The sequence below is a fragment of the Stegostoma tigrinum genome, chromosome 21 (assembly GCF_030684315.1).
Source record: "Stegostoma tigrinum isolate sSteTig4 chromosome 21, sSteTig4.hap1, whole genome shotgun sequence".
Lineage (NCBI taxonomy): Eukaryota > Metazoa > Chordata > Chondrichthyes > Orectolobiformes > Stegostomatidae > Stegostoma > Stegostoma tigrinum.
In genome coordinates, this window is record NC_081374.1 from 36,056,579 (window position 1) to 36,072,491 (window position 15,913).

Here is a 15,913-nt window from a genome sequence, read left to right on the forward strand (position 1 = left end):
GATCCTTGCCACTTCTTTAAAGAAAAATGTTATCCGTACGTCCCCATTGATTCTCTGTCTGGACCAATTGGAGCAGTTTAATTTTTATATACCTTTATCAATTCTCCTCTCGACCTTTACCAAGGAACGCAGTCAATCATTCGACATATCTGAAGGCCCCTCATTCCTGTACCCATTCTCATGAATCTTCTGTGCTGCTTCTGATGCCTTCATATCTTTCCTGACATGTGGTGCCCAGGGCTGAAAATGATACTCCGGTTGAGGCCAATCAGTTTTTTGCATGGGTTTAAAGTTACTGTTGTACTCTGTGCCCCTAGTGATTCAGCCTAGGATGCCATGTGTACATGGCCAGATCCCTCTGCTGGACCCTCGTCAAAACTATACCCTTCTATAAAAACTGCCAGTACTGAGAAAGGGTCACTGGACCTGTAAAGGTAACTCTTGATTTTTCTTCACAGATGCTGCCACACCTGCAGACTTTTCCAGCAACTTCTGTTTTCATACCGTTTTATGTTGTCCTTCTGCTGTCCCTATGGAAAGGTATCACTTTATACTTCCAGAGCTATTGTTACCCTATTCTCTAGCCAACCTAAACCTTATGGTACAATAATCATTGATGTATGAACTTTTAAAGAATCCTAAGGGGCAACTTTTTCATGCAGGGGGTGGTGTGTGTGTATGAAAATAGCTGCCAATATTTAGAAGGCATCTGGTTGGGTATGTGAATAGGAAGGGTTTAGAGGGATATGGGCCAAATGCTGTCAAATGAGACTAGATTAATTTAGGATATCTGTTCAGCCAAGACAAGTTGAACCGAAGGGCCTGTTTCCATGCTTGCAACTCTATGGCACTTGATCCACTTGACCCGTCTCATTCCCGGGAATAAGTCCAGGATCATTTCTGTTGCAGGGGAGAAAGATAGACTGGACTCTGTTCTTCTTTCCAAGAACTGAGCAATATAATTTAGAAAAGACTTCAGTATAAAGTTAATTTAAGTGTCACAATAAAGTTGATTTTTAAAGCAGCAAACTCTTACATTTAAACTACATTCTTTCCTCATTGATTCCCAGAGTGATCTTGTATAACTTCATGTGTATGCACATGGGAGCACGATAATAAAGAAAGGAGTTTCACATTTATGAATATTAACATACCAGTTTTGGTAAGGTCTCTCAAAATTTTGGTTGAAAATTGCAAATAATGTATGTAAGTAGTGCTGTTATTAACAGCGGAAATAATTGCAAAACTAAATAAATTACTAAGTGTTGAGGTTGGTTGGCTCATCGAGATGGTTTGTTGGTCCCCAGATGTTTCATTACCATGTTGGGTAACATCATCAGTGCAGCCTCCGATGAAGCATCAGTGTGTTTTCCTTCCTGGTTTTTAAACTCTGGAATCCATTGAGCTGGATTGCCTCACTTCCAGTTTTCCTTCATAGTGGAGCGTAAATTGGGTTGAGTTCTATGCGTTTGTTAATGGTTGCTACGTAGAGTGCCAGGCTTCTAGGAATTCCCGTGCCTGTATCTGTTTAGCTTGTCCCAGGATTTTGACCTTGTCCCAGTTGAGTTGGCGGTTCTCCTTGCCCATGTGCATTGAGATGAGTGAGCATTGATCGTGTAGCCAGTTGGTTTTCATGGACTCTTGTTGTTATTTTCCTTCCTGTTTGTCCGATTATAGTGTTTCTCACAGTCTCTGCACAGGATCTTATAGATGACATTGGTCCTTTACATGGCAGGGAGTAGGTCTTTACTTTGGGTGAGCAGTTGTCGTAGGGTTGATGTGGGCTTGTGTGCCACTCTGATGGCCCAGCAGTCATAGGAATCTTGTGGTTAGTTCCGATGTATACACTCCACTATGAAGGAAAAACCAGAAGTGAGAATTCAAAAACCAGGCGGGAAAACACACTGATGCTTCAACAGTGGCTGCACTGATGTAACCCAGCAGGGTAATGAAACGTCTGTGGAACAACAAACCAGTTCGAGCCAACCAATCGCAACACCCACAACCCAAGCTACAAATCTACTCCAAAATCACTAAGTGTAAAAGAAGTACTGAACAGTTAGGCATTTCAGGACTTTTGTAGAAAGCAGCTTTAAATATTTAGCAGAGATGTTGTACATGTCTAAATTTCTACATTCATAAATTAGCTTTTAAAACAAATGTTGGAAATACAGAATAAATAGTGTAATTACTATAGATATTTTCTCACCGACAGTTAGATAGTATAACTCATCTCTGGAGCAGGTGAAAATCCTGGCTTAGAGGTAAGGACACTGCCCTGTGCTGCAAAGAGCCTATGTAATTACTACATACATTTTCTGTGATCAACCTGTTCAGAAAGAAACAATGAAGAACTGAGGAGTCTGCTGGAAATCTGAAACAAAACAAATTGCTGGTGAAGTTCAGCAGGCCTGGTAGTATCTGGAGAGAAAACAGAGTTAATGTTTCAGGTCCAGTGATGTTTCTTTAGAGCTGTTTTGTAGCTAGGAGATGGTACCTATGCTGAAGACAGGGTGGGGAGGACAAGGAGTAAAAAATAAATGGAGATAACAAAATGTGAGGCTGGATGAACACAGCAGGCCAAGCAGCATCTCAGGAGCACAAAAGCTGACGTTTCGGGCCTAGACCCAGATGGAGATGGAGGGTGAAAAAGACAATTGTGTGCACAAAGGCGTGGATAAAGGTAAAGTGGGGGGTAATAAAAGCTAATAATGGGTACCATTAATGACTATGATGCAACCAATTTGTGTGATGCCAAGACCTGGGGTGTGAGGTTAGGTGAAATACATGGAAGGTATTCGGAACTTATAATTATTGGCCTTAATATTGAAGACTGTGGTGCCCTTAAGTGGAAAATGAGTTGTTTTTCCAGTTGCGTTGAGCTTTGCACGAGCCCTGCAGCAGGCCTGAGACAGAAATGCTAGCCAGCGAAAACTGTGGTGTGTTGAATTAACAGGCAACTGGAAACTCAGGGTCATTTTTGCAGACAGAACATAGGAGTTCTGTACTCTGTGTGTTGCCCAGTCTGCATTTCATCTTCTCTGTGTAGCGGAGACTACATTATGTTCTTTTGCTCCTTTGGAGAAAGTGAGACTTGAACCTGAGCCTCTGGCTCAGAGGTAGAGATTTGACCACTGCACCACAACAGCACTGATGTGACAACTATACAAAAGTTAAAATTAAATTCTAATGTTGTTTTAATTGGTCATGTTCCATCTAGTGGCAAACATTGGTCAATGTGGGGAGAATTACCTGCACAGATCAATATCTGCCAGTAGGTGGACCCCAGGACTTCAGTGCAAGTTGAAAACAGCAGCAAGGAGAAAGCAAACACTCAAAACTTTTAAAGTAAGGGAGTGTGGACTTGGCAGCCCGGGGATCAAATGGGAGAATAGAAACTGGAGGAAGGCCAGGAGCACTGAATGTGGGAGCACAGGCATGAGGAACAGGTCTTGGGAGCAAGCAGGCCACGCAGAAAGTCTGCAGGAAACAACATTAAACTGAAATAAAAATCAAACAAATACGTTGACTCTTTGGTTAACAATATGAAAGTGGAAAAAAAAAGTTAACCGAGACAACTCTAAAGTGGAACTTATTGTACAGTTATCAATTCAATTGAACATAGGGGTACAAATGGTTGGAGGAAGGAAATCTCTCTCGGACAAAGAAATATCTCTTTCCTGTTATTTGTTCACAAATCCTTATTTCAATATAAAATGTGTGGCCAGCTCTGTCTAGCATACTGGCTCTGATCAGCTTGTGGAGAAGGAGGGCAGGAAGGAGACAGTATTGGACATTCTAACAGATTTGGAGATCCAAGATTCAGGGTGTTCTGCTGTGGAAGATTAAGCAGTGCCCAGGGAGGGGAACCAGGTCTTCAGCGCTGTCATGGAATCTACCATGATAGCTTTGACCAAAGTTGCAGGAGTTATTTGCAGGCTTCTTTATATGACATGGGACACTATTACTTTCCCCTACTCTGCAGGCAGATCTGCAGCTTTACAGTATGGGAGGAAGTGCTGTAGATCATGACAAGTTCTTCGCTACCAGCTCCTTACAAACTGCCACTGGCCACTTGAGTGGCATCTCCCACTTGGCCAATGACATGTTATATTCATAAGTTGATGAATGGCCCACGTACATCATCGTTCTTGGCTGACAGGCGTACCCCAGATGGCATGGCTAGCGATGTCAGAGCGATTGATTTTTTGAGGAGGTGACTCGGTGTCTACATGAGAGTAGTGCATTGGATGTAGTCCACATGGTCTTCAGGAAGACTTTGGACAAGGTCTCTCATGATAGACTGGTTAAAGGGCTATGAGCCCGTGGGATCCGGGTTAGTTTGGCAAATCGGGATCCCAAGTTGGCTTAGTGGCAGGAAGCGGAGTTTGCTGGTTGAGGATATTTTTGTGACTGGAAGCCTGTGCCCAGTGGCTTACCGCAGAGTTTGGTGCTCGTTTCCTTGCTGTTTTAGTTTATATTAATGATTAGGAGGTGCGATCAGTAAGTTTACTGATGACATGAAAGGTGGTGATGTTGTGAACAGCAAGAAGGAAAGCCTTAAACTACAGGATGATATAGACTGGCTGGTCAGATATGCTGAACAGTGATAAATGGAATTTAATTCTGTAAGAAGGACCTGAGAGGTAAGTCCATACATGCATCACCCTCTGTGTGAAAAATGAGTTGACAGATGAAGTTGTGGAGGCTGGTACAGTTGCAGTATTGAAAAGGCATCTGGGTGAGTACGTGAATAGGAAGGGTTTAGATGGATATGGGCCAAATGCTAGCAAACGGGATGAGGTCAGATTGGGATCTCCGATCAATGCGGATGAGTCGGACTGAAGGGTCTGTTTTTGTGCTGTGTCACTCTATAAATCTAAAAGTGTGGGAGCTAATTCACTTTGGGAAAATTATGAAGGCAAGGGAGTATATTTAGAATAATAGGACCCCAGGAAGTACAGACAGTCACAAGGACCCTGGTGTGCATGTCCATAGAACCTTGAAAGCTGCAGGACAGCTAAAAAAGGTGATAAAGTTGCCAAAGGATACTTGTTTTTATTAGTTAAGGCATTGAATGCATGAGCATGGAGCTGTTGTAATATTAGGAAGGTCACAGCTGGAGTACTGTGTGCAGCTGTGGTCGCCACGCTCTCAGAAAGTAGAGATTACACTGAACAAATTTTCATGAATAGCGATTTTAATAATGATAAAATAATTTATTCTTGTGATGTTGGTTGACAGAATAAATACCAGAACATTGCAGCAACTCCCCTACATGGGATTTTTTACCTAAGCAAGCACGCAGATGGGGCCTCTGTCAAACTCCTCACTTGAGAGACAGCACATGAGACAAGAAAGCTGTTCCTCACTAGGAGATATGGGGGCAGAGGAACAACAGTTTGGTCAAAGAGCTAGATTTAAGGAGCAGCACAAAGAAGGAAAGACTGGTGGGAAGAGGTGAAGTTTACAGAGAGGATATCGGACTCTCTTTGTATCCAATAAACCACCCATTGTACTGTTACTAATACGTAGGCAATTGACTTTCTTATTCAGCCTTTAGCATTTAGCCCTTTTCCCACGAACATATTTACTTTCCCATCCCTCAAAATAATTATACACATAATGCCAGGGACCCGGTTTTGATTTCAGCCTTGGGACACTGTGTCTGTGAGAGTTTCCTCTGGGTGCTCCAGTTTCCTCCAACAATCCAAAGATGCACAGGTTAAGTACCCCATAGTATCCAGGGAAACAAACGCCAGGTGAATTAGTCATGGGAAATGTGGCAGTATGTGGGCAGGTTTGGGTGACTGGGTCTGCGGGGAATGCTGTTCGGAAGGTTGGGGCAGACTTGATGGTGTGGAATGGCCTCATTCTGCACTGTTGGGATTCTGGATCACCTGCCATCTCCTCAGTTTGAGAGCTGTGACAGTAAAAAAATGACAACTTACAGGTTACATTTGAAAACCATGCACTCTCACAGGTTTACCCAGAGACATTCTTCCGCCTGTACACTTAGTTTCCACACTGGCCTCATCCTCTGATTTTAATTTCCATCTGAGCTCTTTTCAAAAGTTCAAAACTTAGTCAGGATCTGAGCACAGACATTAAGGCTGATACCTTGATTCTGCCTCGATTTGCATCTTAGTTAAGTAAGGCAGTAGCCTAGTGGTATTGTCACTAGGCTAGTAATCCAGAGAGCAAGGTAATGTCTGGGGATCTGGGTTTGAATCCTGACATAGCAGATAGTAGAATTTGATCTCCATTTTTCTGAGAAAAATAAATCTGGAATTAAGAGCCTATGAATTGAGTGTCAGGAAAAATCTGTCCGTTCACTCATGTGCTTTAAGGAAAATAACAGCTGTCCTTACATGATCTGGCTTGTGTGACTCCAGACCCACAGCTATGTGTGTTATATTTAACCCACTGAGGATTGAGCAAGAAATGTTGGTCTAGCTGGTGATGCCCATGTCCATGATTAAATTAATTAAAAACCTACATCTCCATGTGTAACTTCCAGAAAGGCGTTTCAGTACCCCTTTTGTAAGGAGGATAATTTTGGATCAAACTCATCCTCGTTTACTGATGGTTTCATGAGCTTGACTCGGCTTGGCCAGGAGATCACAGCTGTAATTTGGGTCAGTGTAGGATCTTTGGTGAAACCATCTTTAGTCCCTGAAAGGTTTCAGGTATTAAATAAAATGATAGTTGAACATCAGTAGTCTAGATTTTCTTTAATTGGGTAAATGTGGGGTAGAAAAGCAGAAGGAATTGAAAACATTAAGAATTATAATGGAGAAATAAAGAAAGACACAATATTGTTAGATTTTTGCCTCAGATGATTGCACAGAGCATCAATGTAAGTAATCAAGTATTTGATTGAGGAGAATGCGAATTTCATCGTGCCTGTGAAATTCCAAATAGTTGTCTTTCGTTAAGCCAAATAATTGTCTTCCACTAGAAGTTTCCAGTCGACATGAAAAACAACCTGTTTTCCTTCTGGGTACAGATAGCATTTTATCTCGTTCTTTTCATTATTAGAGTTTGCAAAGTTTCAGTGACCCATTGTACAGTGTAACTTGGCTACCTGCAAATTGAACTTGCAATATCCGGAATAAAGTACAGGACAGACAGGAAAATAAAGGAAATTGTTTGATGGACACATAATATACAATTTATTATCACAACAGCTGTAGCCAGGAGTATTCAGCAATAAGATGATGGCACAGTTTGAGTGAATTTAATCATGAGGAGATTTATGATACAATTACGTTGGAAATCTAACATTTGTGTTGTCAACTTTAATGATTATCCTGGTAATCATTAACACTTGAAGTCAAAATCAAAGCTAGCATTGTTCTGTTTACTGAGAGAAATGACAAAATGAAATAAAGCAATAAAGTATCTTAAATATCAGAAATGACAAGGTTCTAGAGGAACAGTGAACATATATGCCTTCTTGAAACTGCGAAAATTATAACTAAAAATGGATGAGGAACATTGGATGATAACACTGCAGAAAGTCTTCTACCCTCTCCTTGCTTTGATTGGAGTCCCATGTAAGTATATGCCTCCCTGGGAAGATTTCAATGAAATTAGCTGTGTTTAACAACGTGTTATAAAAATATTATTGTATCTTTGTGGGTACCTGTTTTCTAGAAAGTTCAGGAAACTGATAAGCTTTGCAATGGGATTAGAATAGTTAGGTGGTGGTTTTCGGCTATGGAGATGTAATGTGCTGAAGTGACTAGTTTGTGGTGCAGACCTCTGTGACTCAATTACCATGCAATTACATAACAGCCCTTGCTAAATTATCTGGTACTCAAGCTGATTCAATTTTGCCTTTATTTCAAAAATGAGTACTTATAATGTAAATGAACAATTGAAGCTGATGCAAAGCTGCACGGTGACTTTCTGTATGCAGCAAATCAGCCAACTTCGCAGCTGGAATTTTAAGGTGGGGGTTAGCTCCATCCGGCTTTTCAAAGCATTAACCCAACATCAAACTCAGCAATATGATGCTCTAGTGCCTTTGCAGCTATTTAAAGTTTGACTTTTTGTTTGGAGAAAATTAATTCAGCCACCATAATAAGTTGTTAATATGAATGGGTAGAATTATGATGTTAAATAAACTGCATGAATTGAATATCTCACATGTGAAGGTCATTCTCTAAATATGCCGGAGATATTTTTGATATATTTCATAAATCCAGCAGGGTTTAAAAAGTAATTATGCCTTTAGAGTGGTTTGAAATCATTATAGATGTATTCTACTAATAATCCATTAATACAATTTTGTTTCAAACATTTATAAAAATTCTTCAAGTATTGTACTCTTAGAAATTAGAATTTTGATCATTGAATCTTTGAGTGATGTTCTGAGGATGTGCTTTACACTGTGTCCTGTCTGATCCCTCCTGAAGAATAGTGATGCCTTTACACACCACATCAAAAATGGATCATACCAAAGTGGTTTTTAATCAAGACTAATTCACAAAAAAACACGGCTTCCATGGTAAAATTACTAAAGGTAGCGACAGAAAATATCGCTTATACTACCTGAAATTGGTGTAACATTGTAAGTGGTTTTCAAACATTACTATTAGCTTGAACAAATTAATCTGTAATCTATAAACTAACAGGTTGCTCTCTTTCATAAGCTATAATTGAATGCTCAATAAAGGTGCTATTCCAATTACATCCATAACTATTCCAATTGTAATCATACATAAGAATGAGATTTTGTGCTTATCAATAGTTTGTAATGATTTCCCTGCTCTCAAAATTACTAAGTCTGCAGACTTGCATTTATAATAGTCCTTACCATATCTCCTAGAGGCATCTTATAATGACTTTCTAACTTTGGGTGAACACAGCAGATATTTACTTTCTTATGATAGTCAATTCCCATAAACATCAATGTGTTCAATGAAACATTTGTTTTTGTTGAGGTAAGAATGTTGTCAAGCATTATATTACTGAGTGAAACCTTGTTTTCTTTAACTGGACTCTGACATCTTCCTATCCATCTGAATCATTAATGTGGGGTAGTAGTTTAATGTCTCATAATGGAAATGTGACTTTGGTAATGCAGCACTGTACAGAGCTTAAACCTGCAGTCCTAAATAATTTAACGAGTTTTTAGAATCTGAATTGTGAGATGTTTATCTGTGATTATACTGTTAAATATTGTGTTAATTTTTATATTTTCTATATTTTTCAGCAAACATTGTGGCCTTCTTAATATTCTGGCAAAGGAACTGCATGCTTTCCAAATCGAGCACTTATTACCTGATGGCAATTTCAGTTGCAGACACCCTGGTGCTTATTTTTATTGTAATAATTGAGTTAGTCCTCAAGTTTCACATCCTTGAACCATTCTGGGCAAGGGATCCTTGGTGTACTATCAGGGACATTTTTAATTATGGTGCATACAACGCTTCTGTCTGGCTTGTAGTTACCTTCACAGTTGAACGTTTCATCGCTATAAGTACTTTCAGACTCAAAACTAAGTTATGTACGGCACGATGTGCCATCATGGTTATAAGTCTCACTTTCATCTTAAGTTATTTGCTGGCTGTGCCTTATTTTTGGTCAAATCACTCTCAAGCTAGACCGATTTCTAACAATGTTACCGAAAGCCTTGAAATTCTATACATATGTGTTTACAAACGAAATATCTCATATTTGTTTGTTCATGGTCTGGTGTGGTTTCAAACAATTTTTGATTATATTGTACCATTCGTAATTATTTTCACACTGAATGGTTTGACACTTAGGTTAATTATGCAGAGCAATAAGGTGCACCAGTCCTGTGAAGTGAAGGGGAAGGACAATTCAGCAGGTTCTCTTTATTTCAGGGCTCAGAAAAGGAAATCTATTGTCCTCCTGATCACAGTCTCAATGAGTTTTGCACTGTTATGTGCCACAAGACTCGTCACACAGCTTATCCTTCGTATAACATACTATGATATTGACCGGATGGACTATTCACAAACCATCAATGTCGTTGCTGATATTGGGTCTATGCTTGACTTGACCAACATGGCTATCAATATGTACCTATATGCATGTACACAACCTAAATTCCGGAAGGAGCTGCTGTACTGTGTAAATGCCATGCTGTGCCCTTGTAAACACTGCAAACGATTTCATGCAGACTCCACAGCGGTTATCTTCCAGCTGTGATGCTATGGACAAGGTCTTGGAAAGTGTAAAATATTCCAGGTGGAATACTGCAAGTTCCAATTATCCTTTATCTCAACTACCTGGTGAATACAAAGCAGGTGCAAAGCAGTGCATTTGCTTCATTGTATTATTAAAGCAATATAAATGTGAGCCCCGCACTTCGGCATCTGTAAGGTTGTGGTTTGGGATGTTGGATTCATACAAAGCATATTGAAGGGCTTTTGTACTGTGGCAGTACAATCTACAGGGTACAAGCCTGTACTTTGCACAATCCACTTCTAACTAGGGTTGGTCATGGTGATCAGATGTAGGAATTTGAGCTGTTTGTTTTCTTCCTCAGCAGTGCTAAGCAGAAATGTAACACTTCTAGGGGTATCTATTTGGAATCTAACACAGTACACGTTGGTGATTGGTTGGGATCATTCAGCTGCTCACTAGGTGAACTTGAGTCATTATCACAGTGAAGGGGGAGGCAATTTAGCTCATCACATCCATGTTGACACAAACAGTGGAATTGCTGGAGAAATTTAGTAATCCTGTCAGCATTTGTAGAGAGAGAAACAGAGATGTGTCTCTGTTCTGAAGAAAGAGTCATACTGAGCTAAAAATTTAACTCTGTTTCTCTCTCCACAGACTTGCTGTGTTTCTCCAACAATTTTTGTTTTTGTTTCAGATGTCCAGCATCCAGAGTATTCAAACCCAAGCTAGCTGTCTGTCTACAGAGCAATCCGGTCAGTCCCATTCCCCCATTTCCCCCAGAGCCATGCAAGTTTATTTCCCTCAAGTGACCAACTGCTTTCCCTTTGAAATCATTGATCATTGCTGTTTCCATCCCCTTTCTTTTTTATTTTGTAAAATAGTTCTTCCTCACGTCACCACTGCACACAACAACCTTAAGTCTGTGTCTCCTCATATGGTCAGCTAGTGGGAATCACCTTTCTCTGTTGACCACATCGAAATCTGTCAACATCTTCTACGCTTCGATGAAATTTTCATTCAGTCTTCTTTTCTACATGGAGAAAAATGGCAGCTTGTCTAGCCTTACTTTCTAGCCAAGATCCCTGATCTATCTAAAAATTCCAGTAAATCTCCTTTTGCATTTTCCCTTCCTAACGTGTGGTGACCAGAACTGGATGCAGTAGTAGTTGTAGCCTAACCACAGTTTTATAAAAAACTTCAGCATAACTTCCCTCCTTTTATAATCAATATCCCAATTAGGGAAGCTGAAGATCCCACTTACTTTGCTCATTAGTGGCTCAATATATCCTGACACCTTCGATGGTTGGTGCACACTACATCCAAATCCCTCTGCTAGTCTGCCTTTTAGGTCAATTAAAAGCATTCTCACTATAGAGACATAGTCATGCAGCATGGCAACGGACCCTTCAGTCCAACTCGTCCATGCTGATCAAGTTTCCCAAGCTAAACTAGTCCCACTTTATTTTTTTTTTCAATAACAGTATTGGTCCCAGCACTGCCCATTGGGAAACTGCAAAGTGCTATAATCTCCGATCCCTGGCATCTCCTCATTCTCATCTGCACCCTCACCAGTTTGGAATCGGAGTGAGATTGAAAGATCATGGCAAGCCCTTCCATATTTCTGCTTCCACTTTCTTTAGCAATCATTGATGCAAGCCACCCAGACCAGACAGCTAATCCACTTTAAGCCAGTTTTTCAGTTCATCCTGCGTATCAATTTTCACCTCACCTGTAGTGGTGGCTCAGTGGTTAGCACTACTGCCTCGTAGTGCCAGGGACCCAGATTCAATTCTCGTCTCATGCAGCTGTCTGTGTGGAGTTTGCACATTCTCCCCATGTCTGCATGGATTTCGTCTGGGTGCTCCAGTTTCCTCCAGTCCAAAGATGTGCAGGTTAGATGGATTAGCCATTGGAATTCCACAGTTATGGAGCAGGATGGTGGGTTGGGACAGTGTGGACACGATTGGCCAAATGGCCTGCTTCTACACTGAAGGGCTTCTATGATTTTCAGTACCTCTATTGCAGGGCTTCTTAAACATTTTTCCTGGTGTAACTCAGTTTTCGTGTTGTGATAGTTGATTAAATACAATGTGGGGCAAATTGCTGCAGATGCTGGAATAAACTGCCCAATGCCTTCCACTACAAAGCCACTGACTCCCAAACCTACCTTCACTGCAGCTGTTTCCACTACATGTCCTGCAAGGACTCCATCCCATTCTCCCAGCTCCTTCGCCTGTGTCACTTCTGTTTCAATGCTTTCATGTGGCTTGCTTCTTCCAGGACTGTGGTTGCCTGCCCACTGCGGTTGACAGGGCCCTTGACCACATCTGACCTATCACCCATGCCCTTTCCCATCACTCGCAACTGTGTGATCGAACCCCCATTGTCTTCACTTTTCATCCCACCAGCCTGCGCGTTCAAAGGATCGTTCTCTGCCATTTCAGACAACTCCAGCAGAATGCCAGCACCAAAGACATCTTCCCCTCTTTCCCACCATCTGTGTTTCCCAGGGATTTTTCCCTCTGGAATGCCCTAGTCCATTCATTGATCACTTACACCACCACCACCAACCCCCCTGCTTTCCCAGGGCACCTTTCCGTGTAACTGCAGAAGGTGTAACACATGCCCCTTCACCAAAGAACAAGGAACAAAGAAAACTACAGCATAGGAACAGGCCCTTTGGCCCTCCAAGTCTGCGTCAATCCAGATCCTCAATCTAAACCTGTCACTTATTTTCCAAGGATCTGTATCCCTCTGCTCCCTGCCTATTCATGTGTCTGTTTTGGTATATCTTAAATGACGCTATCGTGCCCGCCCCTGCTTCCTGCTTGCATACCCATTTGTCTGTCCTCAGCATGCTGCGGTGTTCCAGTGAATCACAGAGTAAATTGGAGGAACAACATCTTGTCTTCGGAGTCATCTAAACTTGAAACGATTAGCTTGCATTCTCGCCCTGGATGCTGCCTGACCTGCTATGATCTCCAGCGGTGGGGTTTTCATGTTGTGATAGCTGGGTTGAATATTTGGGTGAACTGTGTTGTTGAGTGGTGGTGCAGGGAACCCTTACTTGCTCAGTGAATTGGGGTAGGATAGCTCCATATTCAGCAGAGAGGAGAGTGAATCTCTTCCCACTTTTACCACCACTCCATCTTTCCCCTCTGTTCAACATCCTCCAAATATCCCTGTCCTTTCGCCAACTCTCGTATCCCCCTCCTTAACTTCGAAACCCAACCCTATACCTCGTCAACCCCACATATTCCCCTCCCTCGTTCCCATTCCCCCCTCCCCCACCAGATCCCCCTTCCATCACACACACTCTTTCCATTTCTTTTGTGGGGCAGAATGAACACCTATGTTTTCATTCAGGCCTTGGTGTGCAAATGATTCAGCCATGCCCGCCAGTAGAAGAAAAGGAGCATTTTAAAAGGGCCAGGCAACTGTCTGGCCTTGATGCAAGCCATTGCTGCTTCAGAGCTCATGACCTAAGATCTCACCGTGTGACCCTGCTAGGAGACCGTGTTCCACTGCCTCTGCTCCTACTGATATTTGGTCAGAATTCACTTGCATAGCTAACATTGAACACAGTCCTCATTAACAATTCTACCTTTCCGCTTAGGCCTTTAAGCATATATGACCCTCTTTGTCTGTAATAGAACTGCCTCTCCACCACTTGCTTCCAATCTTATTTTCCTTCTCATGTGTTGCAATTTAGCATGGTTCTTGCCTGAAGCATTCATCTAACTTCATCATTCTACCTTTCATCTATTTTTCTCTTTTATTCCACCATAACCTGTATCTGCCTCATCGCTCAAAAAGCTCAGTTTTGATGCCTTATTTATGTCTCTTGTCAGAATGTGCTTAGACTAGTTGAGCCATTGTTGGATAATTCCAACAAATACATACATCTGGAAAGCAAGAATCAATTAGTTGGGCATTTGTAGGCCTCTATTTCTTGTTTTAGAAATTCAAATCAATGTGAAAGAATTTAAACAGGACAATATCATGAAGGTAAGCTTTATTATCTTTCAGGGTACATTTTAACATTGTAACTCTCAAATCCATATAGGGGTTACAGCTCACACTATTAATCCTTAGCACTGAGCACCTATTGAAAATTACTTTTGAAAGATTTCATATCCCAGTTAGTTGCTATAATATTACATACTGTTATACTGAGCAGTAACATGTAAAGCTTTAGTGTGTTGAGTAACCATCCATAATAATTATAATTAACATATTAAAGAGGTGGCCAATTTAGGAATTTTAATTCAAGATATAATCATTTCATTATGAAAAATACTATGGTTATTGAAGGTACTTTTTCCTAAATAAACCCAAACAGGATGCTCATTTCTACATTATTTTTCAAGATGTAGCAAGCAAATAATTTAAATTAAAAAGGAATCTTACCTTTATCTTTAAGTAACTGTCCATTAGTGCCATTATCTTACATGTGGATCAGTAATGATGCTTTTGTGAGAATACGGAGTTTGATATTATTTTAACACATTCATTCTTAATGTACAAATTAATTTCATTATGAATATAAGCATGGATCACTGTACATTGTTTGTGTATAATCTTGCATATGGCATAATTCTCCCAATGTTTTAATTGGATTTTGATTGTCTGAACAGGTTCCTGTGTAAATTTGATGGTATTCTGTAAAGACTGGATTAGCTGAAAGGCCATCTTCTCAAAAATGTGCGAAATTATTTTTGTTAGTGGTAACAATTTATTGTTTGACAGGATTTGTATTATTCGAGAACATTCTGTACAAATGAAGAATTCCTTACATCGTGCCTTTCATCTGTAACCTTTAATTTTGTACACAATCATTCTCTCTAAGTATTATGTTTGTGTGTGACTAGAATATTAGTGAACAAATTTGCTGCAATGAGATTAAATACCTTTATCATGTGTCTTTCAATTGGTCGTGACTAACACATCATGAATTAACTAAGTTTTGTTAAGCATTTGTTTGTGCCTTTTTGCTTTCCTTACAAGTACCAGTCCCCTTTGCTGAACCTCAATGTACATCAAAGTCAGAGGTGTGTTGACTTGCTGGGTGTGTGTAGAGACTGGGGGCTACACAGATGGTGCTTACATTTACTAGTCAAAATACGCAAGTGACATATTTAAAATTACAACAGTGACAAAACTGAACACACCTTCTGAAATTCAGACCATAGTTATATTGCTGGAGCTTCACATTTTATGTCTGATTAAATTGCTTTAGTGTCTTATTTTAGTCATTAAATTTTCTGATGTATCCTATTAGCATTTAGGAGCTCCTTTCTCAGCTATTGCAAATTACAAACGTATCTTCAACATTTGCCCAATATAAAGATGTGACACCATCTTGCCTTGTGGCAATTTAAATCAATTTTGGCAGCTGTTAGAAAGGAGCAGTTGGCTCTGGCAGGTTTTGAAGCAGTCAACAGTCACTAAACAGGTAGTTATCTTTTATTCATTCATAGTATGAGTGTGTTGCTGGCTAGGCTGGCATTTATCAGCCATCCCTAATTGCCCAGAGGGCAGCTTAGAGTCAACCACATTGCTTTAGATCTGGAGTCATATGTAGGCCAGACCATAAGGATGGTAGTATCCTTCCCTGACCGATATTAGTAACCCAGATGGGTTTTATTTTCCTGACAATAGGTAGTGGATTCATGTTTATCATTAGACACTTAATTCCAGATTTTCTTTCTATTGAATTCAAATTACACCATCTCCCGTGGCAGGA

General features: G+C 40.5%; 1 protein-coding gene across 4 annotated transcripts in view; it reads left to right on the plus strand.

Moving 5' to 3' along the window:
- Positions 1 to 15,083, plus strand: part of tmem183a (transmembrane protein 183A) — a 52,858-nt gene extending 37,775 nt beyond the window's left edge. For 2 of the 4 annotated variants that reach the window (XR_007249719.2, XM_048553232.2), the window contains one exon: positions 9,224 to 15,083. Coding sequence is in view for 3 of the 4 variants with exons in the window: in XM_048553232.2 (XP_048409189.1) it covers positions 9,224 to 10,188 (965 nt within the window). In the remaining variant the exon portion in view is untranslated. Of the gene's footprint in view, positions 1 to 74; positions 541 to 8,321; positions 8,579 to 9,223 lie in introns of those variants that run through there. The other 2 variants (XM_048553231.2, XM_048553233.2) reach the window with 2 other exon arrangements.
- The last annotated feature ends 830 nt before the right edge of the window (positions 15,084 to 15,913 follow it).